This window comes from Pristiophorus japonicus, chromosome 10 (assembly GCF_044704955.1).
Source record: "Pristiophorus japonicus isolate sPriJap1 chromosome 10, sPriJap1.hap1, whole genome shotgun sequence".
Taxonomy (NCBI): domain Eukaryota; kingdom Metazoa; phylum Chordata; class Chondrichthyes; family Pristiophoridae; genus Pristiophorus; species Pristiophorus japonicus.
In genome coordinates, this window is record NC_091986.1 from 198,837,339 (window position 1) to 198,855,837 (window position 18,499).

The window sequence follows — 18,499 nt, forward strand, 5'->3', positions numbered from 1 at the left end:
GGTCTTAAACGATAAGGGGTTATGGAGAGCGGGCAGGGAAGCGGAGCTGAGTCCATGATCAGATCAGCCATGACCTTATTGAATGGCGGAGCAGGCTCGAGGGGCCTTGTGGCCTCCTCCTGCTCCTATTTCTTATGTTCTTATAACGTGGCAGATAATAAAAATTTGGTCACTTATTGGGGGACTGTTGCTGGAGGGATGGCTTCTCATTTCTTCAGCCAGTCTCAATAGGTTCTGTTTGAACTTGCTCCCCGTACTTCAAGGAGAGGTGTCTTGGAACATTTATGATGCTTTTACATAGAAACATAGAAAATAGGTGCAGGAGTAGGCCATTCGGCCCTTCGAGCCTGCACCACCATTCAGTAATATGGCTGATCATTCACCTCAGTACCCCTTTCCTGCTTTCTCTCCATACCCCTTGATCCCTTTAGCCGTAACGGCCACATCTAACTCCCTCTTGAATATATCCAACGAACTGGCATCAACAACACTCTGTGGTGGGGAATTCCACATGTTAACAACTCTCTGAGTGAAGAAGTTTCTCCTCATCTCAGTCCTGAATGGCTTACCTCTTATCCTTAGACTGTGTCCCCTGGTTCTAGACTTCCCCAACATTGGGAACATTCTTCCTGCATCTAACCTGTCCAGTCCTATCAGAATTTTATATGTTTCTGTGAGATCCCCTCTCATCATTCTTAACTCTAGTGAATAAAGGCCCAGTCGATCCAGTCTCTCCTCATATGTCAGTCCAGCCATCCCGGGAATCAGTCTGGTGAACCTTTGCTGCACTCCCTCAATAGCAAGAACGTCCTTCCTCAGATTAGGAGTCCAAAACTGAACACAATATTCCAGGTGAGGTCTCACCAAGGCCTTGTACAACTGCAGTAAGACCTCCCTGCTCCTATACTCAAAACCCTTAGCTATGAAGGCCAACATATCATTTGCCGCCTTCATCGCCTGCTGTACCTGCATGCCAACTTTCAATGACTGATGTACCATGGCACCCAGGTCTCGTTGCACCTCCCCTTTTCCTAATCTGCCATTCAGATAATATTCTGCCTTCGTGTTTTTGCCCCCAAAGTGGATAACCTCACATTTATCCACATTATCCTGCATCTGCCATGCATTTACTCACTCACCTAACCTGTCCAAGTCACCCTGCAGCCTTTTAGCATCCTCCTCACAGCTCACACCGCTATCCAGTTTAGTGTCATCTGCAAACTTGGAGATATTACACTCAATTCCTTCTAAATCATACCTTACGAGAGTGCTGTCACTTCAGGCAGTGGGGGGTCTCATGCAGTCAGCAGCACTTGCTGGTGTAGTTATGTGACCTTTTGGTACAAAGACCACCTCCTGTGGCCTGTGCTGGTTTAGTGCTTCACACTGATGGACAGCATCAAATTCCCAGTGTCCCTGCTGGTTGCTGTTCATGATGCAATGTTCCTCCTGGACAGATCTTTGGGGACACACAGAGATGGGAGCAAGACAAGAGAATGGCAGGTGTCGCTTTGCCATCACTGCTTGTACCCACTCTTGCTGAGCTTAATGGTAAAGTGCCCTTAGAATGGCCGTCTGCCACAGAAAGCCTGACTAGATTTCACATGTTCTTCAAATCCTGGTGATTGTCTCATTGTTAGTATGGCCTTCCTTCCAGCTGCTGCTCTAAAGCACAAGATGACCGCTCGCACCATTAACATAATGAAAGCAAAAGGCTCCTTTTGAACCGATAGCACCAAGGTTACCCAGAAGGGAAAACAATCTGAAGGCTGTTCCACAGCACTTTTATATTGCATGGCAAGGGGGAAACAGTCAGTTGGGTAACATCCTAATGTTTTCATACAATCCTAGAAACATACGGTGCAGAAAGAGGCCATTCTGCCTATCGTGTCTGTGCCGGCTGACAAAGAGCTCTCCAGCCTAATCCCACTTTCCAGCTCCTGGCCCGTGGATTTAGAGGTTACGGCACTTCCAAGTGCATATCCAAGTACTTTTTAAATGTGCTTCTACCACCCTTTCAGGCAATGAGTTTCAGACTCCACCACCCTCTGGGTGAAAAAACTTCTCCTCAAATCCCCTCTAAACCTCCTACCACTTACTTTAAATCTATGCCCCCTAATTGTTGACCCCTCTGCTAATAGGTCCTTCCTATCCACCCTCTCAAGGCCCCTCATACTGGTATACGCTTCAATTAAGTCTCCCCTCAACCTCCTCTGTTCCAAAAAAAACAACCCCAGCCTATCTCGTCTTTCCTCGTAGTTTTGACAATCTGGATACCTTTAGGACAGCCATTGTGATAGTTCTCGACAATAACGAGTTCTATACTGTGACTCAGAGAATGAAGAAAATTGAATATATTGAATTGATAAATAGGGTTGGAAGAGCCTGGTAGGGTCGACAGATGTGAACAAGTTCCAAATAAACATGCACGAGTTTCCATTGATTTCAAGGGAATATTGCAATGTTTTTGACAAAGTGTAGGGGATTATTGCTTGGTGATCTATGAATGGGTTCCAATGCAGCGTAAAATCATAGTTAATAACTCATCGTTATGCCAGAGCTAGTGCAGAAAAATATTTTCTTATAAAAGCACTGAAATAAACAGGTTTAAAATTCTGGAAAGTGTAAGGGGGGGGGCGGGGTTAATAGAGAGACAGTAGAGTGAGGAAATTCCGCCTCCTCTTGATTGGGAGATGTCCGTTACTGACATGACATAAAGGAGGGAGAGAGAAAACGAGTAATTATAGACTGGTTAGCCTGACATCAGTAGTGGGGAAAATGTTGGAATTAGTTATTAAGGATGAAGTAGCACATTTGGAAAGCAGTGACAGGTTCAGTCCAAGTCAGCATGGAATTATGAAAGGGAAATCATGCTTGACAAATCTTCTGGAATTTTTTGAGGATGTAACTGGTAGAGTGGACAAGAGAGAACCAGTGGATGTGGTGTATTTGGACTTTCAAAAGACTTTTGACAAGGTCCCACACAAGAGATTGGTGTGCAAAATTAAAGCACATGGTATTGGGCATAATGTATTGACGTGGATAGAGAACTGGTTGGCAGAGAGTCTGGATAAATGTGTCCTTTTCAGAATGGTAGGCAGTGACTAGTGGGGTGCCGCAGGGATCAGTGCTGGGACCCCAGCTATTTACAATACACATCAATGATTTAGATGAAGGAATTGAGTGTAATATCTCCAAGTTTGCAGATGACACTAAACTGGGTGGCGGAGTGAGCTGTGAGGAGGATGCTGAGAGGCTGCAGGGTGACTTGGACAGGTTAGGTGAGTGGGCAAATGCACAGCAGATGCAGTATAATGTGGATAAATGTGAGGTTATCCACTTAGGTGGCAAAAATACAAAGGCAGAATATTATCTGAATGGCAGCAGATTAGGAAAAGGGGAGGTGCAACAAGACCTGGGTGTCATGGTACATCAGTTATTGAAGGTTGGCATGCAGGTGCAGCAGGCGGTGAAGAAGGCAAATGGCATGTTGACCTTCATAACTAGGGGATTTGAGTGTAGGAGCAGGGAGGTCTTGCTTCAGCTGTACAGGGCCTTGGTGAGGCCTCACCTGTAATATTGTGTTCGGTTTTGGTCTCCTAATCTGAGGAAGGATGTTCTTGCTATTGAGGGAGTGCAGCGAAGGTTCACCAGACTAATTCCCGGGATGGCAGGACTGACATATGAGGAGAGACTGGATCGACTGGGCCTGTATTCACTGGAGTTCAGAAGAATGAGAGGGGATCTCATAGAAACATATAAAATTCTTATGGGACTGGACAGGTTAGATGCAGGAAGAATGTTCCCGATGTTGGGGAAGTCTAGAACCAGGGGGCACAGTCTAAGGATAAAAGGTAAGCCATTCAGGACTGAGATGAGGAGAAACTTCTTCACTCATTGGGCCCAAGTTTCCACACGATAAAAAACGGGTGCCCTTCCGAGCTGGGCGCCCGTTTTTCGCGCCTAAAACGGCGCCTAAAAAAAACCTCTCGGTTCTGGAGCATTCTGCAGCTCCTTGTCTGCCTGGCGTGGTGCCCAGGGGGGCGGAGCCTACACTCGCACCGATTTTGTAAGTGGGAGAGGGCGGGTACTATTTAAATTAGTTGTTTTCCTGCCGGCAACGCTGCGCGTGCGCGTTGGAGCGTTCGTGCACGCGCAGTGTGAAAAGAAACATTGGCACTCGGCCATTTTTGTAGTTCTTTGTAGCTGTTTAATTTTTGAACATTTTTTTTAATAAAAGCACATTGCCATCAGCACTTGCAGCCTTCTCACTGTCTCCTCCCCCCCCTCCCCCCCCCCGCGCGGGAAAGAACGGGCGCCTCAGGCTGACTGCAGCATTCTCTGTGCCTGAAGCACTTTCACACAGGTAGGAAGATGGTTTATTTAATCTTTTCTTTGCTTATAAATGTTTATTCAGGCTGGATTTATTTGTATAATATTTGTAGAAGTATAAATAAGGATTTATTGTAGAATTTAATGACTTCCCTTCCCCCCCCCCCCCCCACCTCGTTCTGGACGCCTAATTTGTAACCAGCGCCTGATTTTTTTTAATGTGTAGAACAGGTTTTTTCAGTTCTACAAAAATCTTCTCTTGCTCCATTCTAACTTAGTTTGGAGTACGTTTTCACTGTGGAAACTTTCAAATCAGGCGTCAGTGGCCGGACACGCCCCCTTTTGAAGAAAAAATTCTGTTCCAAAGTAGAACTGTTCTACCTGACTAGAACTGCAGAAAAAAAAATGTGGAGAATTGCGATTTCTAAGATAGTCCGTTCTCCACCAGTTGCTCCTAAAAATCAGGCGCAAATCATGTGGAAACTTGGGCCCATAGAGTTGTTAACCTGTGGAATTCCCTACCGCAGAGAGTTGTTGATGCCAGTTCGTTAGATAGATTCAAGAGGGAATTGGATATGGCCCTTACGGCTAAAGGGATAAAGGGAATATGGAGAGAAAGCAGGAAAGGGGTACTGAGGTGAATGATCACCCATGATCTTATTGAATGGTGGTGCAGGCTCGAAGGGCCGAATGGCCTACTCCTGCACCTATTTTCTATGTTTCTATGAATGTGAATGAAAATAATGTCTTTAACTTTTTCCAGGATGCTTCACATCATGTGCCTTGATTTCTGTCTCCTGCTGCCATATATTCTCATCTTTCCTGCCCATCAAATACATCACAACGTCTAAATATATGAAGAAAATCACTTTATATATTAAAAAAAAAGGTGTTGATCACTTTCTAAAGGTTTTGCATACAACAGAAAGCATGCATGTTCTGGTTAATAAACACACAATGAGTTGCAGTGTAAGCATGGTACGGTTTATATAAAGTCTGAAAGCAGAGCAATGTTATGGCAGGCATCTGAAGCCAGCAGAGTCTGAAACCAGAGAAGGGAATAACCGCAGGAGGGTAGCCAGAGACTGCAAACGTCCATGGGTATTGAGGGAACTAGACATTCAAAAGCAAGCCTATATCATGGGTGATACAGGGTCCCATGTACCTGGTAAGTATGGGATATGAACATGAGCCTCGACACAAAGAAGGATGAGAGATAAGTCTAATTCAGGGCAAAATCAATATTGTTTAGAAAAATACATAGGCCAGAAGGACCAGAATCAGCCCCTTGACAAGAGCAAAGAACATAAGAATTAGGAGTAGGCTATACGGCCCCTCGAGCCTGCTCCGCCATTCAAAAAGATAATGACTGATCTTCGACCTCAACTCCACTTTCCCACCCGATCTCCATATCCCTTCACTCCCCTAGGTCCAAAAATCTATCGATCTCAGTCTTGAATATACTCAACGACTGAGCATCCACAGCCCTCTGGGATAGAGAATTACAAAGATTCACCAACCTCTGAGTGAAGAAATTTCTCCTCATCTCAGTCCTAAATGGCGGACCACCTATCCTGAGGCCATGCTCTCTAGTTCTAGAGTCGCCAGCCAGGGGAGACAACCTCTCCGCATCTACCCTGTCAGTCCCCCTCAGAATCTTATGTTTCAATGAGATCACCTCTTCTAAGAGAGTACAAGCCCAATATACTTAATCTCTCCTCATCGAACAACCCTCACATCCCGGGAATCAATTGTGCTTGGAGTTGTGCTTGGATCGTGACCTCTGTTATTTTAATTTATGACATTGAAAGGCTGCAAAGCAAATATATATGTTATACATTATTGTTAGAATTCTTGGAAAGCACAATAAAATAAATCTCGAGTGCAATAACTGCAGGACACAACTTAGTTTGTGGAATAATGGCACTGAAAGAATGGTAGCGGCAGAAACCCTGTTCACATTAAAATTACTTGGATATACACTTGAAGAGCTGCAATTTCCAAGGCTACGGACCAAGAGCTGGAAAGTGGGACAGCTCTTTTTTGGTTGGCACAGACACGATGGACTGAATGGCCTCCTTCTGTGCCATAAATTTCTATTATTGTATGAAAAATTAACTTCTTTGAAATATAATAAGTACAGAACAGAGATATATATATATATTTTTTAATCCTAGAGTTGGTAGTGTTGTCTTGCTTTCCAAGAATTCTAACAATAATGTATAACGTAGTAAATATTTAGTAATATAGAGGCCACGATCCAAGCACATTGAAATCAATGGGCATTGCTGTAACACTAATGATAACTTCTGTTCTTATTTGCTCCAGCGATGGTGCCGTAATGTGTCTCGACCTGTTATTATTAGCACATCTAAAATATCTACCATTTCCTCTAACTAACATTTAGCAAGGCCACGGGAGATTCACTGATATGAAAAATGATCTTCTGTAGTTAGTTATCTCTAAAGGGAATTAGGGGTTATGGGGAGCGGGCAGGGAAGTGGACCCGAGTCCATGATTGGATCAGCTATGATATTAAATGGTGGAGCAGGCTCGAGAGGTCGTATGGCCTACTCCTCCTATTTCTTAGTTCTTATGTAAAGCAAACACATGGTCAGTCAGTTGGGCTGTTGTTTATTAAAAACATTAGTTGTGTGGAAATGAAGAGGAAATGGTTTTGTATTTTGAAATGTTGCAATGTTATGTGAATTATGGTACAAAAAGTTCAGACAAGGGTTTCACCCCAATATGCACTTTGGTCACAATGCACTGAAGTAAGAGACAGAAGTGAAAGCTGTAGTTTGGTGAATTATTTCCTGTTCCTTTCTCTCTGTAAACAATGTCTTATTTCCCCCAGCAGACACATCACACATCATTTGTAAATGGAACTCCAATGCATTTATTGAAAAGAAGAACCGCATGTTAACATTTTTCAATAAAGAACGGCATAAGGTACTGTAGTAGTTATTTTACCGTCGCTTGTGTTTTGTACAGCATCAGTTTTGTGTCTTATATAATTACTAGTTAGTTAAAGGCATCTAACATCACAAGGTAAATGTGGATGAGAAATGTCATTCAACTCATTATAATTCATCCAAAAGTATGTTCTTGGTAAGTGTGTAGGCGCTTTAAGGCATCGTGCAATATTTCTGGGTCTGCGATTTAACACCTTTTCATGCTGCTATTTCTTCAGTTCTAATTTACAGAAATTGTGCAGCATTTCAAATACTCTTCTCTGCAAATTCTGTGCCGAGTAGGGTTTTGTGGCATTATGACAAACTGTTGCTTAATGTAGCACAAACTATAGCTGGCTATACGAGCGTATGAAAATGATGGACAGAAGCCTGTCCCACATAGTCGTTGCAATTAAGCCACATGACTCCCAATTCTCCCACCCACCAGCAGCCATGTAATCAGACTAGCACAGCACAGAAGGAAGCCATTTAGCCCATTGAGTAATCTCCCAAGAGAGGTGAAAAAAAGCCCCCTCAGCCAATTCAGGGGAAAGTGATTGTGGGTATTGCCCCTGAGCTTGCTGATCTTTATTGGTTCTTAGTCCGGCAACGCCTCGATTTTACTATTCACATCCTTGTTTTCAAATCCCTTCATGGCCGTCTCCCCTATCTCTAATCTCCTCCACCACTACAACTCCCCGCCCCCCCTTGAGATCTCTGGGCTCCTCCAATTCTGACCTCTTGCACGTCCCTGATTTTCATCATTCCTCTGTTGGTGGCCGTGTCTTCAGTTGCCTAGGTCCTAAACTCTTGAATTCCCTCTTTAAACATCTCCGCCTCTCTACCTCTCTCTCCTCCTTTTAAGACGCTCCTTAAAATCTACCCAAGCTTTTGGTCAACTGTCCTAATATCTCCTTATGTAGCTCGGTGTCAAATTTTGTTTCATAACGTTCCTGTGAAGTACCTTTGGATGTTTTACTGTGTTAAAAGGCACTATATAAATGCAAGTTATTGTTGGTTTTCCTCTTCAGCCCCCAAAGGCAGTTAAAATAAATTCCAAAAGAACCCAGTGACTGAGTGACACAGTCTGATTTCTTCTTTATTTTAAATGCCTCACTCAAATCTCCATGATGTCAATGCTTTTCTAGATAAATAGACCTAGCTCTCAATTATAATAACTAAGGGCTTTTAAACTAGCTTTCATTCTAATTGCCTTCCTTTGAGCTCCTTCGGGGAGCCTTTGTATTTCCCATCATGTGAGGGAACCAGCAGTGGACACCGTATTCTAGATGAGACCTAACCAAGGTGTTATATAGAAACATAGAAAATAGGTGCAGGAGTAGACCAATCAGCCCTTCGAGCCTGCACCAACAATCAATAAGATCATGGCTGATCTTTTTTTTTCACCTCAGTACCCCTTTCCTCCTGTATCTCTCTATACCCCTTGACCCCTTTAGCCATAAGGGCCATATCTAGCTCCCTCTTGAATATATCCAATGAACTGGCATCAACAACTCTCTGCAGTAGGGAATTCCACAGGTTAACAACTGTGTGAAGAAGTTTCTCCTCATCTCAATCGTAAATGGCTTACCCCTTATCCTTAGATTGCGTCCCCTGGTTCTGGACTTCCTGCATCTAACCTGTCCAGTCCTGTCAGAATTTTACATGTTTCTATGAGATCCCCTCTCATCCTTCTAAACTCCAGTGACTACAGGCCCAGTCGATCCAGTCTCTCATATGTCAGTCTTGCCATCCCAAGAATCAGTCTGGTGAACCTTCGCTGCACTCCCTCAATAGCAAGAATGTCCTTCCTCAGATTAGGAGACCAAATCTGAACACAATATTCCAGGTGAGGCCTCACCAAGGCCCTGTACAACTGCAGTAAGACCTCCCTGCTCCTATACTCAAAGCCCCTAGTTATGAAGGCCAACATGCCATTTGCCGCCTTCACCGCCTGCTGTACCTGCATGCCAGCTTTCAATGACTGATGTGCCATGGCACCCAGGTCTTGTTGCACCTCCCCTTTTCCTAATCTGTCGCCATTCAGATAATCTGCCTTCGTATTCTTGCCACCAAAGTAGATAACCTCACATCTATCCACATTATACTGCATCTGCCACGCGTTTGCCCACTCACCTAATCTGTCCCAAGTCATCCTGCAGCCTTTTAGCGTCGTCCTCACACCACCACCCAGCTCAGTGTCATCTGTTAACTTGGAGATCTTACATTCAATTCCCTCATCCAAATCATTAATGTATATTGTAAATAGCTGGGGTCCCAGCACTGAGCCCTGCGGCACCCCACTCGTCACTGCCTGCCATTCTGAAAAGGACCCAATTAATCGACTCTCTGCTTCCTGTCTGCCAACCAGTTCTCTATCCACGTCAGTACATTACCCCCAATACCAAGTGCTTTAATTTTGCACACCAATCTCTTGTGTGGGACCTTGTCAAAAGTCTTTTGAAAGTCCAAATATACCACATCCACTGGTTCTCTCTTGTCCACTCTACTAGTTACATCCTCAAAATATTCTAGAAGATTTGTCAAGCATGATTTCCCTTTCATAAATCCACTTGGACCGATCCTGTCACTGCTTTCCAAATGCACTGCTATTACATCTCTTTAATAATTGATTCCAACATTTTCCCCACTACTGATGTCAGGCTAACTGGTCTATAAATTATCTGCTTTCTCTCTCCCTCCTTTCTTAAAAAGTGGTGTTAGTCCATAGGAACCGATCCAGAGTCGATAAACTGTTGGAAAATGATCACCAATGCATCCACTATTTCTAGGGCTACTTTCTTAAGTACTCTGGGATGCAGACTATCAGGCCCAGGAGATTTATCGGCCTTCAATCCCATCAATTTCCCTAACACAATTTCCCGCCTAATAAGGATTTCCTTCAGTTCCTCCTCCTCACTAGATCCTCGGTCCCCTAGTATTTCCAGAAGGTTATTCGTGTTTTCCTTCGTGCAGACAGAACCAAAGTATTTATTTAACTGGTCCGCCATTTTTTTGTTTCCCATTATAAATTCACCTGAATTTGACTGCAAGGGACCTACGTTTGTTTTCACTAATCCTTTTCTCTTCACATATCTATAGAAGCTTTTGCAGTCAGTTTTTATGTTGCCAGCAAGCTTCCTCTCATATTCTGTTTTCCTCTTCCTAATTAAACCCTTTGTCCTCCTCTGCTGTATGACAAAATTCTCCCAGTCCTCAGATTTGCTGCTTTTTCTGACCAATTTATATGCCTCTTCCTTAGATTTTAACACTATCCTTAATTTCCCTTGTTAGCCACGATTGAGCCACCTTCCCCGTTTTATTTTTACTCCAGACAGGGATGTACAATTGTTGAAGTTCATCCATGTGGTCTTTAAATGTTTGCCATTGTCTATTCACCGTCAACCCTTTAAGTATCACTCGCCAGTCTATTCTAGCCAATTCACATCTCATACCTTCGACGTTACCTTTCCTTAAGTTCAGGACCATAGTCTCTGAATTAACTGTGACACTCTCCATTTTAATAAAGAATTCTACCATATTATGGTCATTCTTCCGCAAGGGGCGTCGCACAACAAGATTGTTAATTAGTCCTTTCTCATTACACATCACCCAGTCCAGGATGGCCAGCCCTCTAGTTGATTCCTTGACATATTGGTCTAGGAAACCATCCCTAATACACTCCAGGAAATCCTCCTCCACTGCATTGCTACCAGTTAGGTTAGCCCAATCAATATGTCGATTAAAATCGCCCCTGATAACTGCTGTACCTTTATTGCACGCATCTCTAATTTCTTGTTTGATGCTGTCCCCAACCTCATTACTACTGTTTGGTGGTCTGTACACAACTCCCACTAGTGTTTTCTGCCCTTTGGTATTCCGTAGCTCCACCCATACCAATTCCACATCATCCAAGCTAATGTCCTTCCTTACTATTGCATTAATTTCCTCTTTAACCAGCAACGCCACCCCACCTCCTTTTCCTTTCTGTCTGTCCTTCCTAAATGTTGAATACCCCTGTATGTTGAGTTCCCAGCCTTGGTCACCCTGGAGCCATGTCTCCGTGATGCCAATTACATCATATCTGTTAACTGCTATCTGCGCGGTTAATTCCTCCACCTTATTCTGAATACTCCTCACATTGAGGCACAGCCTTCAGACTTGTCTTATTAACACACTTTGCCCCTTGAGAATTTTGCTGTAATGTGGCCCTTTTTGCTTTTTGCCGTGGGTTTCTCTGCCCTCCACTTTTACTTTTCTTCTTTCTATCTTTTGCTTCTGTCCCCATTCTACTTCCCTCTATCTCCCTTCACTAGGTTAAAGGTGATATATAAATACAAGTTGTTGTTATACACCTGTCAGATGTTCCTTTCAGTTGCCGAGAGCCTTGCAGCCACAGCCCCAGTAAATTTGTCAATAATTATTTTTTAGTCACTGACATTCCCTTCTTTTCACATGACAAATCTCCATTCTGAATGGGAGTTTAGGGCACGCAGCCAAAGTTGAAGGCTCTGCCCCAATGTTCCATTCAGACATTCAATCCAATATAGGCTAATGTTATACCAGTATTCAAAAAAGATCACCAAGTCAGAACCCGGAAGTTATGGGGTGATTAGCTTTACTTTAGTTAGAGTATCTCTACTGATCCCTTCTAGTAACCCTATCTCCACCTGGGCAGAGAAGGAGTTATTTAAGACTCTTTAATCTTCAACTGAAATCAATGTATTCTACATTAGCAAAAAAGATGTGCAAAAATTCAAGTTTTTCAGTTCATAATATTAGAAATGCAAGCTAGTCTGTGCAATGCCAAAAGGAAGATGTTACGCTGGCACAATAATCTAACCGTGTCGGAAATATAAGACTCTTCACATGGTTTCTGGAAAAGGTCATGCCTCGCTAACCTGGTTGAGTTTTTCAGGAGGTTACTCAGTTGGTGGATGACGATAACTTGGGCAAGTATTATATTTGGATTTTCAAGGAGCTTTTGACGAGGTGCCACACAGAAGGCTAAGTTAGAAGATAGAGACCTGTCTGTTGGAGGGCAGATCTCGAGGTAGTTAACGAAGTGGCTGTATTTTCGTAGGCAAAGAGTAGTTATAATGATAGTGGTTCTGTGTGGAGACCGTCATCACCCCTCTTCTCAAAAACAACCCTTCATCAATGTTCCCGTTAATTTTTGGGGGGTGCGCAGCCCAGTCAAAATAACGTGTGCATGCGGTTTTTCATATTTAAATGCCAGTGAGCTGGCGGCACAGGAGCTCCAGAGCGCGGCACGGCCACACAGCTTAAAGCGAATGTTGCCCATGACTCCCTCTATCCTTGCAAGCTATCGCCCCATCTCCAACCTCCTATTCTTCTGGGGGAGATGGGATCTGTACAAATCGGATGGCTTGCACCTCAACAGCGCCGGGACCAATATCCTCGCGGGGAGTTTTGCGAGTGCTGTTGGGGAGAGTTTAAACTCGCTTGGCAGGGGGATGGGAACCTGAGAACAAATTCAAAAGGGAAGGAAGTAAAGCTGAAATTGGATAGCAAAAATCTAGAAAGCGAATCTGTAAGACAGAGGAAACCGGGCTTAATAAGTAGTAAGCAAGGAGGTCTTCCTGTGCTGAATGGTATATACTTTAATGCAAGGAGTATAGTGAATAAGGCGGATGGGCTAAGAGCACAGGTAGACACTTGGGAGTGTGACATTATAGCCATTACAGAAACATGGCTGAAAGAGGAGCAGATTTGGCAGATCAATATTCCTGGCTACAGGATTTTTAGACAAGATAGAGAGGGGGGTAAAAAAGGGCGGGGGGGGGGGGGGGTTGCGGAACTGATTAAAGAAACTATTACAGCGGTGAGGAGGGATGATATGTTAGAGGGATCATCAACTGAGGCTATATGGGTCGAATTGAAAAATAAAAAAGGAGCGATCACACTACTGGGAGTGTATTATAGACCCCCAAACATTGGGAGGGTGTTAGAGGAGCAAATATGTAGGCAAATTGCTGTGAAGTCTAAAAACCATAGGGTAGTAATAGTAGGGGATTTTAACTGTCCAAATATTGATTGGGACAAATTTATTGTGAAGGGTTTAGAGGGTGCGGAATTCTTGTAATGCATTGAAGAGAACTTTTTTAGTCAGTATGTAGCAAGCCCAACACGATAGGGGGCGGTCTTAGATTTAGTTTTGGGGAATGAAGCTGGGCAAGTTGAAGGGGTATTAGTGGGGGAGAATTTGGGTGCCTGTGACCATAATTCACTCAGATTCAAGTTGGTTATGGATAAGGACAAGAATCGGCCTGGAATAAAAGCTAATTTTGCTAAGTTAAGGAGTGATTTGGCCATAGTGGACTGGAAACAGCTACTTGTGGGTAAATCGGTGTCGGAACAGTGGGAGGCATTCAAGGAGGAGATCTGAAAGGTTCAAACCAAACATTTGCCCTGAAAGAAAAAGTCTGGGAAAAATAATTCTAAAGCCCCCTGGATGTCTGGGACTTACAGGGGAGGATTAAGAAAAAAAGGGACGCTTATGTCACATATCAATGGCTAAATACTTTAGAATCTTTAGAGGAATATAGAAAGTTAAGAGGCAAAATTTAAAAGGATAGTCGGAATGCTAAGAGAGAGCACGAGAAATTCTTGGCCAGTAAAATTAAGGAAAACCCTAGATGTTCTATAAATATATTAAGAGTAGGAGGATAATTAAGGAAAGGGTAGGGGCTATTAGAGACTATGAGGGTAATCTTTGTGTGGAGGCGGAAGATGTTGGTAGGGTTCTTAATGAATACTTTGCATCTGTTTTCACAAAGGAAATTGGTAATGCAGATACTGCTATAGAGAAGGAGTGTGATATTCTGGATGAAATAAATATAGTGAGAGAAGAAGTATTAAGGAGTTTAGCAGCTTTGAAAATAGATAGGTCCCCAGGCCCGGATGAAATGCATCCCAGGTTGTTGAGCAAAGTAAAAGAGGAAATAGCAAAGGCCTTGACCATCATTTTGCAGTCCTCTTTGGATATGGGCATGATGCTGGAAGATTGGAGGACTGCTAATATAGTACCCTTGTTTAAGAAGGGAAAAAGGGATAGGCCAAGTAATTACAGACTTGTCAGCCTAACGTCAGTGGTGGGAAAATTATTGGAAAAAATCCTGAAAGACAGGATAAATCTGCATTTGGATAAGCAAGAAATACTTGGGGACAGTCAGCACGGATTTTCTAGGTGAGGCCTCACAAAGGCCCTGTATAACTGCAGTAAGACCTCCCTGTTCCTATACTCAAATCCCCTAGCTATGAAGGCCAACATACCATTTGCCGCCTTTACCGCCTGCTGCACCTGTATGCGAACTTTCGATGACTGATGAACCATGACACCCAGGTCTTGTTGCACCTCCCCTTTTCCTAATCTGCCACCATTCAGATAATATTCTGTCTTTGTGTTTTTGCCCTCAAAGTGGATAACCTCACATTTATCCACATTATACTGCATCTGCCATGCATTTGCCCACTCACTTAATCTGTCAAAGTCACCCTGCAGCCTCTTAGCATCCCCCTCACAGCGCTCACTGCCACCCAGTTTAGTGTCATCTGCAAAAAGTGATATAGGGTAGTATATATTTCACAATATGTTTTTTGAGGATGTAATGAGCAGGGTGGATAAAGGGGAACCAGTAAATGTGGTGTATTTGGATTTCCAGAAGGCATTCGATAAGGTACTACATAAAAGGTTACTGCACAAGATAAGAGCTCATGGGGTTGGAGATAATATATTGGCATGGATAGCGGACTGGCTAACTGACAGAAAACAGAGAGTTGGGATAAATGGGTGATTTTTCGGTTGGCAAACGGTAACTAGTAGGGTGCCACAGGGATCGGTGCTGGGGCTTCAACTATTTACAGTCTATATTCATGACTTGGATGAAGGGACCAAGTGTAATGTAGCCAAGTTTGTTGATACAAAGATAGGTGGGAAAGCAAGTTGTGAGGAGGGCACAAGAATCTGCAAAGCGATATAGACAGGCTAAGTGAGTGGGCAAGCATTTGGCAGATGGAGTATAATGTAGGAAAGTGTGCGATTATCCACTTTGGCAGGAAAAATAAAACAGCAAATTATTTTATAAATGGAGAGAGATTACAGAGGGACCTGGGAGTCCTTGTGCATGAAACACAAAGTTAGTATGCAGGTACAGCAAGTAATCAGGAAGGCAAATGGAATGTTGGCCTTTATTGCAAGGGGGATGGAGTATAAAAGCAGAGAATTACTGCTGCAACTGCGTACAGTTTTGATCTCCTTATTTAAGGAGGGGTATACTTGCATTGGAGGCAGTTCAGAGAAGAATGATTCCTGAGATGAGGGGGTTGACTTATGAAGAAAGGTTGAGTAGGTTGGGCCTATACCCATGGGAGTTTAGAAAAATGAGAGGTGATCTTATTGAAACATAAGATACGGAGGGGGCTTGACAAGGTAGATGCAGAGAAGATGTTTCTACTCGTGGAGGAATCTAGAACTAGGGAGCATAGTTTAAGAATAAAGGGTCGCCCACTTAGAATTGAGATGAGGAATTTCTTCTCTGAATCTATGGAATTCTCTGCCCCAGAGAGCTGTGGAGGCTGGGTCATTGAGTATATTTAAGGTGGAGATACAGATTTTTGAAAGATAAGGGAGTGAAAGGTTATGGGAGCGGGTGGGGAAGTGGAGCTGAGCCCAAGATCAGATCATCCATGATCCCACAGAATGGCGGAGAGGCTCGAGGAGCCGAATGGTCTACTCCTGCTATTTCCTATGTTCAGGTTGGATGAGGCGGAGGGACCTGGGAGCTGGGGTTGCGTGAAGAGGAATGATATAGGGCTGGACTGGGTTGGATTATGCAATTGAGAAATCTTCACTGGGCTGTTTCCAACACATTTTGCTGACTCCACCACTGAACTCCAGGCATTTTTGTCCACCTTTCTGCTTATATTAATTTACGTGTTTGTGAAATGTGAAAAAGCGTCTTAGTTGAAAGCATGTTAGTTACCCTATCTAGATTAACCTTTTTCTAACTTCTGTCATTACCATTTCAATTTGGGCCATCATCCCTTTTGTGTCTCTCATCTCTCCTGCCTTCCACCCTATCACAGACCTTCTCTTTTATTCTTTCTTCCCCTCTCCCTCTCACTGCTTCTTAAGAATCTGTTCTTTTCGAACATTCGCCAGTTCTGACGAAGGGCAGTCGGCCCGAAACATTAAGTCTGTTTCTCTCTCCACAGATGCTGCCTGACTGCTGGGATTTCCAGCATTTTCTGTTTTTATTTCAGATTCCAGCATCCGCAGTATTTTGCTTTTGTATTCGTTGAATTATGATTGTTTTTCTATTCCTGAAACTTTCTAGTCACGCAAGAAAACTTTGAAATATATACTACCCTATATTGTTTTTTGAAAATAATCTTAGTTCTGTGCCTTGCAAATTACCCAACGAATCCATTAAATATGACATGAGAATACTTGGAGCCTGGCTATGCATCATCGGAAGGGTCTGATTGCACAACCCAAGTACTGTCTCTGCTTATGTGGAAGAGGATATGTGACAGAAAAAAATCCCCCAAATAAGCCACTGGGAAACAATGTCAAATGCGTACTGTCTTTTTTTGCATTTGTGTGGAATCTATATTGGAAAATGTTTTAACCAGTTTTTAATGTTTGTTTCGATTATAGTTCCAGTTGTCACCTTTGCTCCTTCGCCTCAGTCCCAGTGGCAGCTCTTCAGTTTGGTACTTAATGTGATAAACTCCTGCTTGCCAGCACTAAAGAATGGGCCAGGAAAGGGGAAAATATGACTTTTATGTTGGCTTGGCATTAGCCATTAGCTCCAGCATCTTTATTGGAGGGAGTTTCATCCTAAAAAAGAAAGGTCTCCTCAGACTGGCCAAAAAAGGGTCAATGAGAGCAGGTGAGATATTCTTTGCAAAACTGTCCAGTAGTAATGTTATAATATGTGACCACAATTCATCTTTTTCAATCACTATTCCTGCACCAGCACCACTTTCTCAGGGCAGCTAAGGATGGGCAATAAACGCAGTATTGCCAGTGCGCCCCACATCCCGAGAACATGTTTTTCTAAAAATCCATACGTTCTATCTCTATAAAGCATGTAATGTTTTCTAAAGTAATATAACTCATTTTAAGTAATTATGGCTATAGAAATTCATCTTAGTGTGAAAATACTACTGTAGCATAAAATATGTTGTATCTCTGCCCTTGTGTGTTTTTCTGGGAGATTGGTTGGAGACAAAATGTCATAGAATGATATAGCCCAGAACGGAGCCATTCAGCCCATCGTGTCCGTGCTGGCTCTCAAAGAATTATTCAATTAACCCTGCTCCAATGCTCTTTCCTCATAGCCCTGCACATTTTTCCCCTTCAAGTATTTATCCAGTTCCACCACCCTTTCAGGCAGTGCATTCAGATCATCATAACTCACTACATAATTTTTTCCCCCTCATTTTCCCTCTGGTTCTTTTGCCAATTACCTTAAATCTGTGTCCTCTGGTTACCAACCCGTCTGCCACTCGAAACAGTTTCTCCTAATTTACTGTCAAAACCCTTCATGATTTTGAACACTTATCAAATCTCCCCTTAACCTTCGCTGCTCTAAGGAGAACAATCCCAGCTTCTCCAGTCCCTCCACATAACTTAAGTACCTCATACCTAGTACCATTGTTGTAAATCTCCACTGCACCCTCTGCAAGACCTTTGGTAGCTTCCTAAAGTGTGGTGCCCAGAATTGGCCACACTATTCCAGCTGGGGCCTAACCTGTTTTTTTTTTATATATAAAGGTTTAGCATAACTTCCTTGTTTTTCTACTTTATGCCTCTATTTATAAAGCCAAGGATCCTGTATACCTTTTTGACAGCCTTCTCAACCTGTCCTCCCACCTTCAAAGATTTGTGTACCTGTACCTACACCCCCAGGGCTCTCTGTTCCTGAACCCCTTTTAAAATTGTACCATTTAAATTGTCTCTTTCGAGTCCCAACTTTAATTTGTACGATAGATATTCTGATAATGGGTTTAATTACTAAAAGGATGGGTGTTTTTATTGGCAGACCTGCTCTGGTCGCTCAGTTGCTTAATCCACAGCCTGGAGTGTAATGGAGGTGACAGACCAGGACTGTCCCACTTTTAAACTCTGGTCAGTTTTGAGTTAGCTGTTCTCAGTTGGGGTGATAGTACAATCAAACTCAGCA

At 43.1% G+C, this 18,499-nt stretch overlaps 1 protein-coding gene across 6 annotated transcripts in view; it reads left to right on the forward strand.

Moving 5' to 3' along the window:
* The window catches only part of nipa2 (NIPA magnesium transporter 2), a 53,254-nt gene that overhangs the window by 18,941 nt on the left and 15,814 nt on the right, over nucleotides 1-18,499 (forward strand). For 2 of the 6 annotated variants that reach the window (XM_070892479.1, XM_070892476.1), the window contains 2 exons: nucleotides 7,190-7,284; nucleotides 16,969-17,203. In XM_070892479.1, the coding sequence (XP_070748580.1) occupies nucleotides 17,065-17,203 (139 nt within the window). In that variant the 5' untranslated portion in view covers nucleotides 7,190-7,284; nucleotides 16,969-17,064. Of the gene's footprint in view, nucleotides 1-5,095; nucleotides 5,222-7,189; nucleotides 7,285-16,968; nucleotides 17,204-18,499 lie in introns of all 6 variants that reach the window. The other 4 variants (XM_070892480.1, XM_070892475.1, XM_070892477.1 and 1 more) reach the window with 3 other exon arrangements.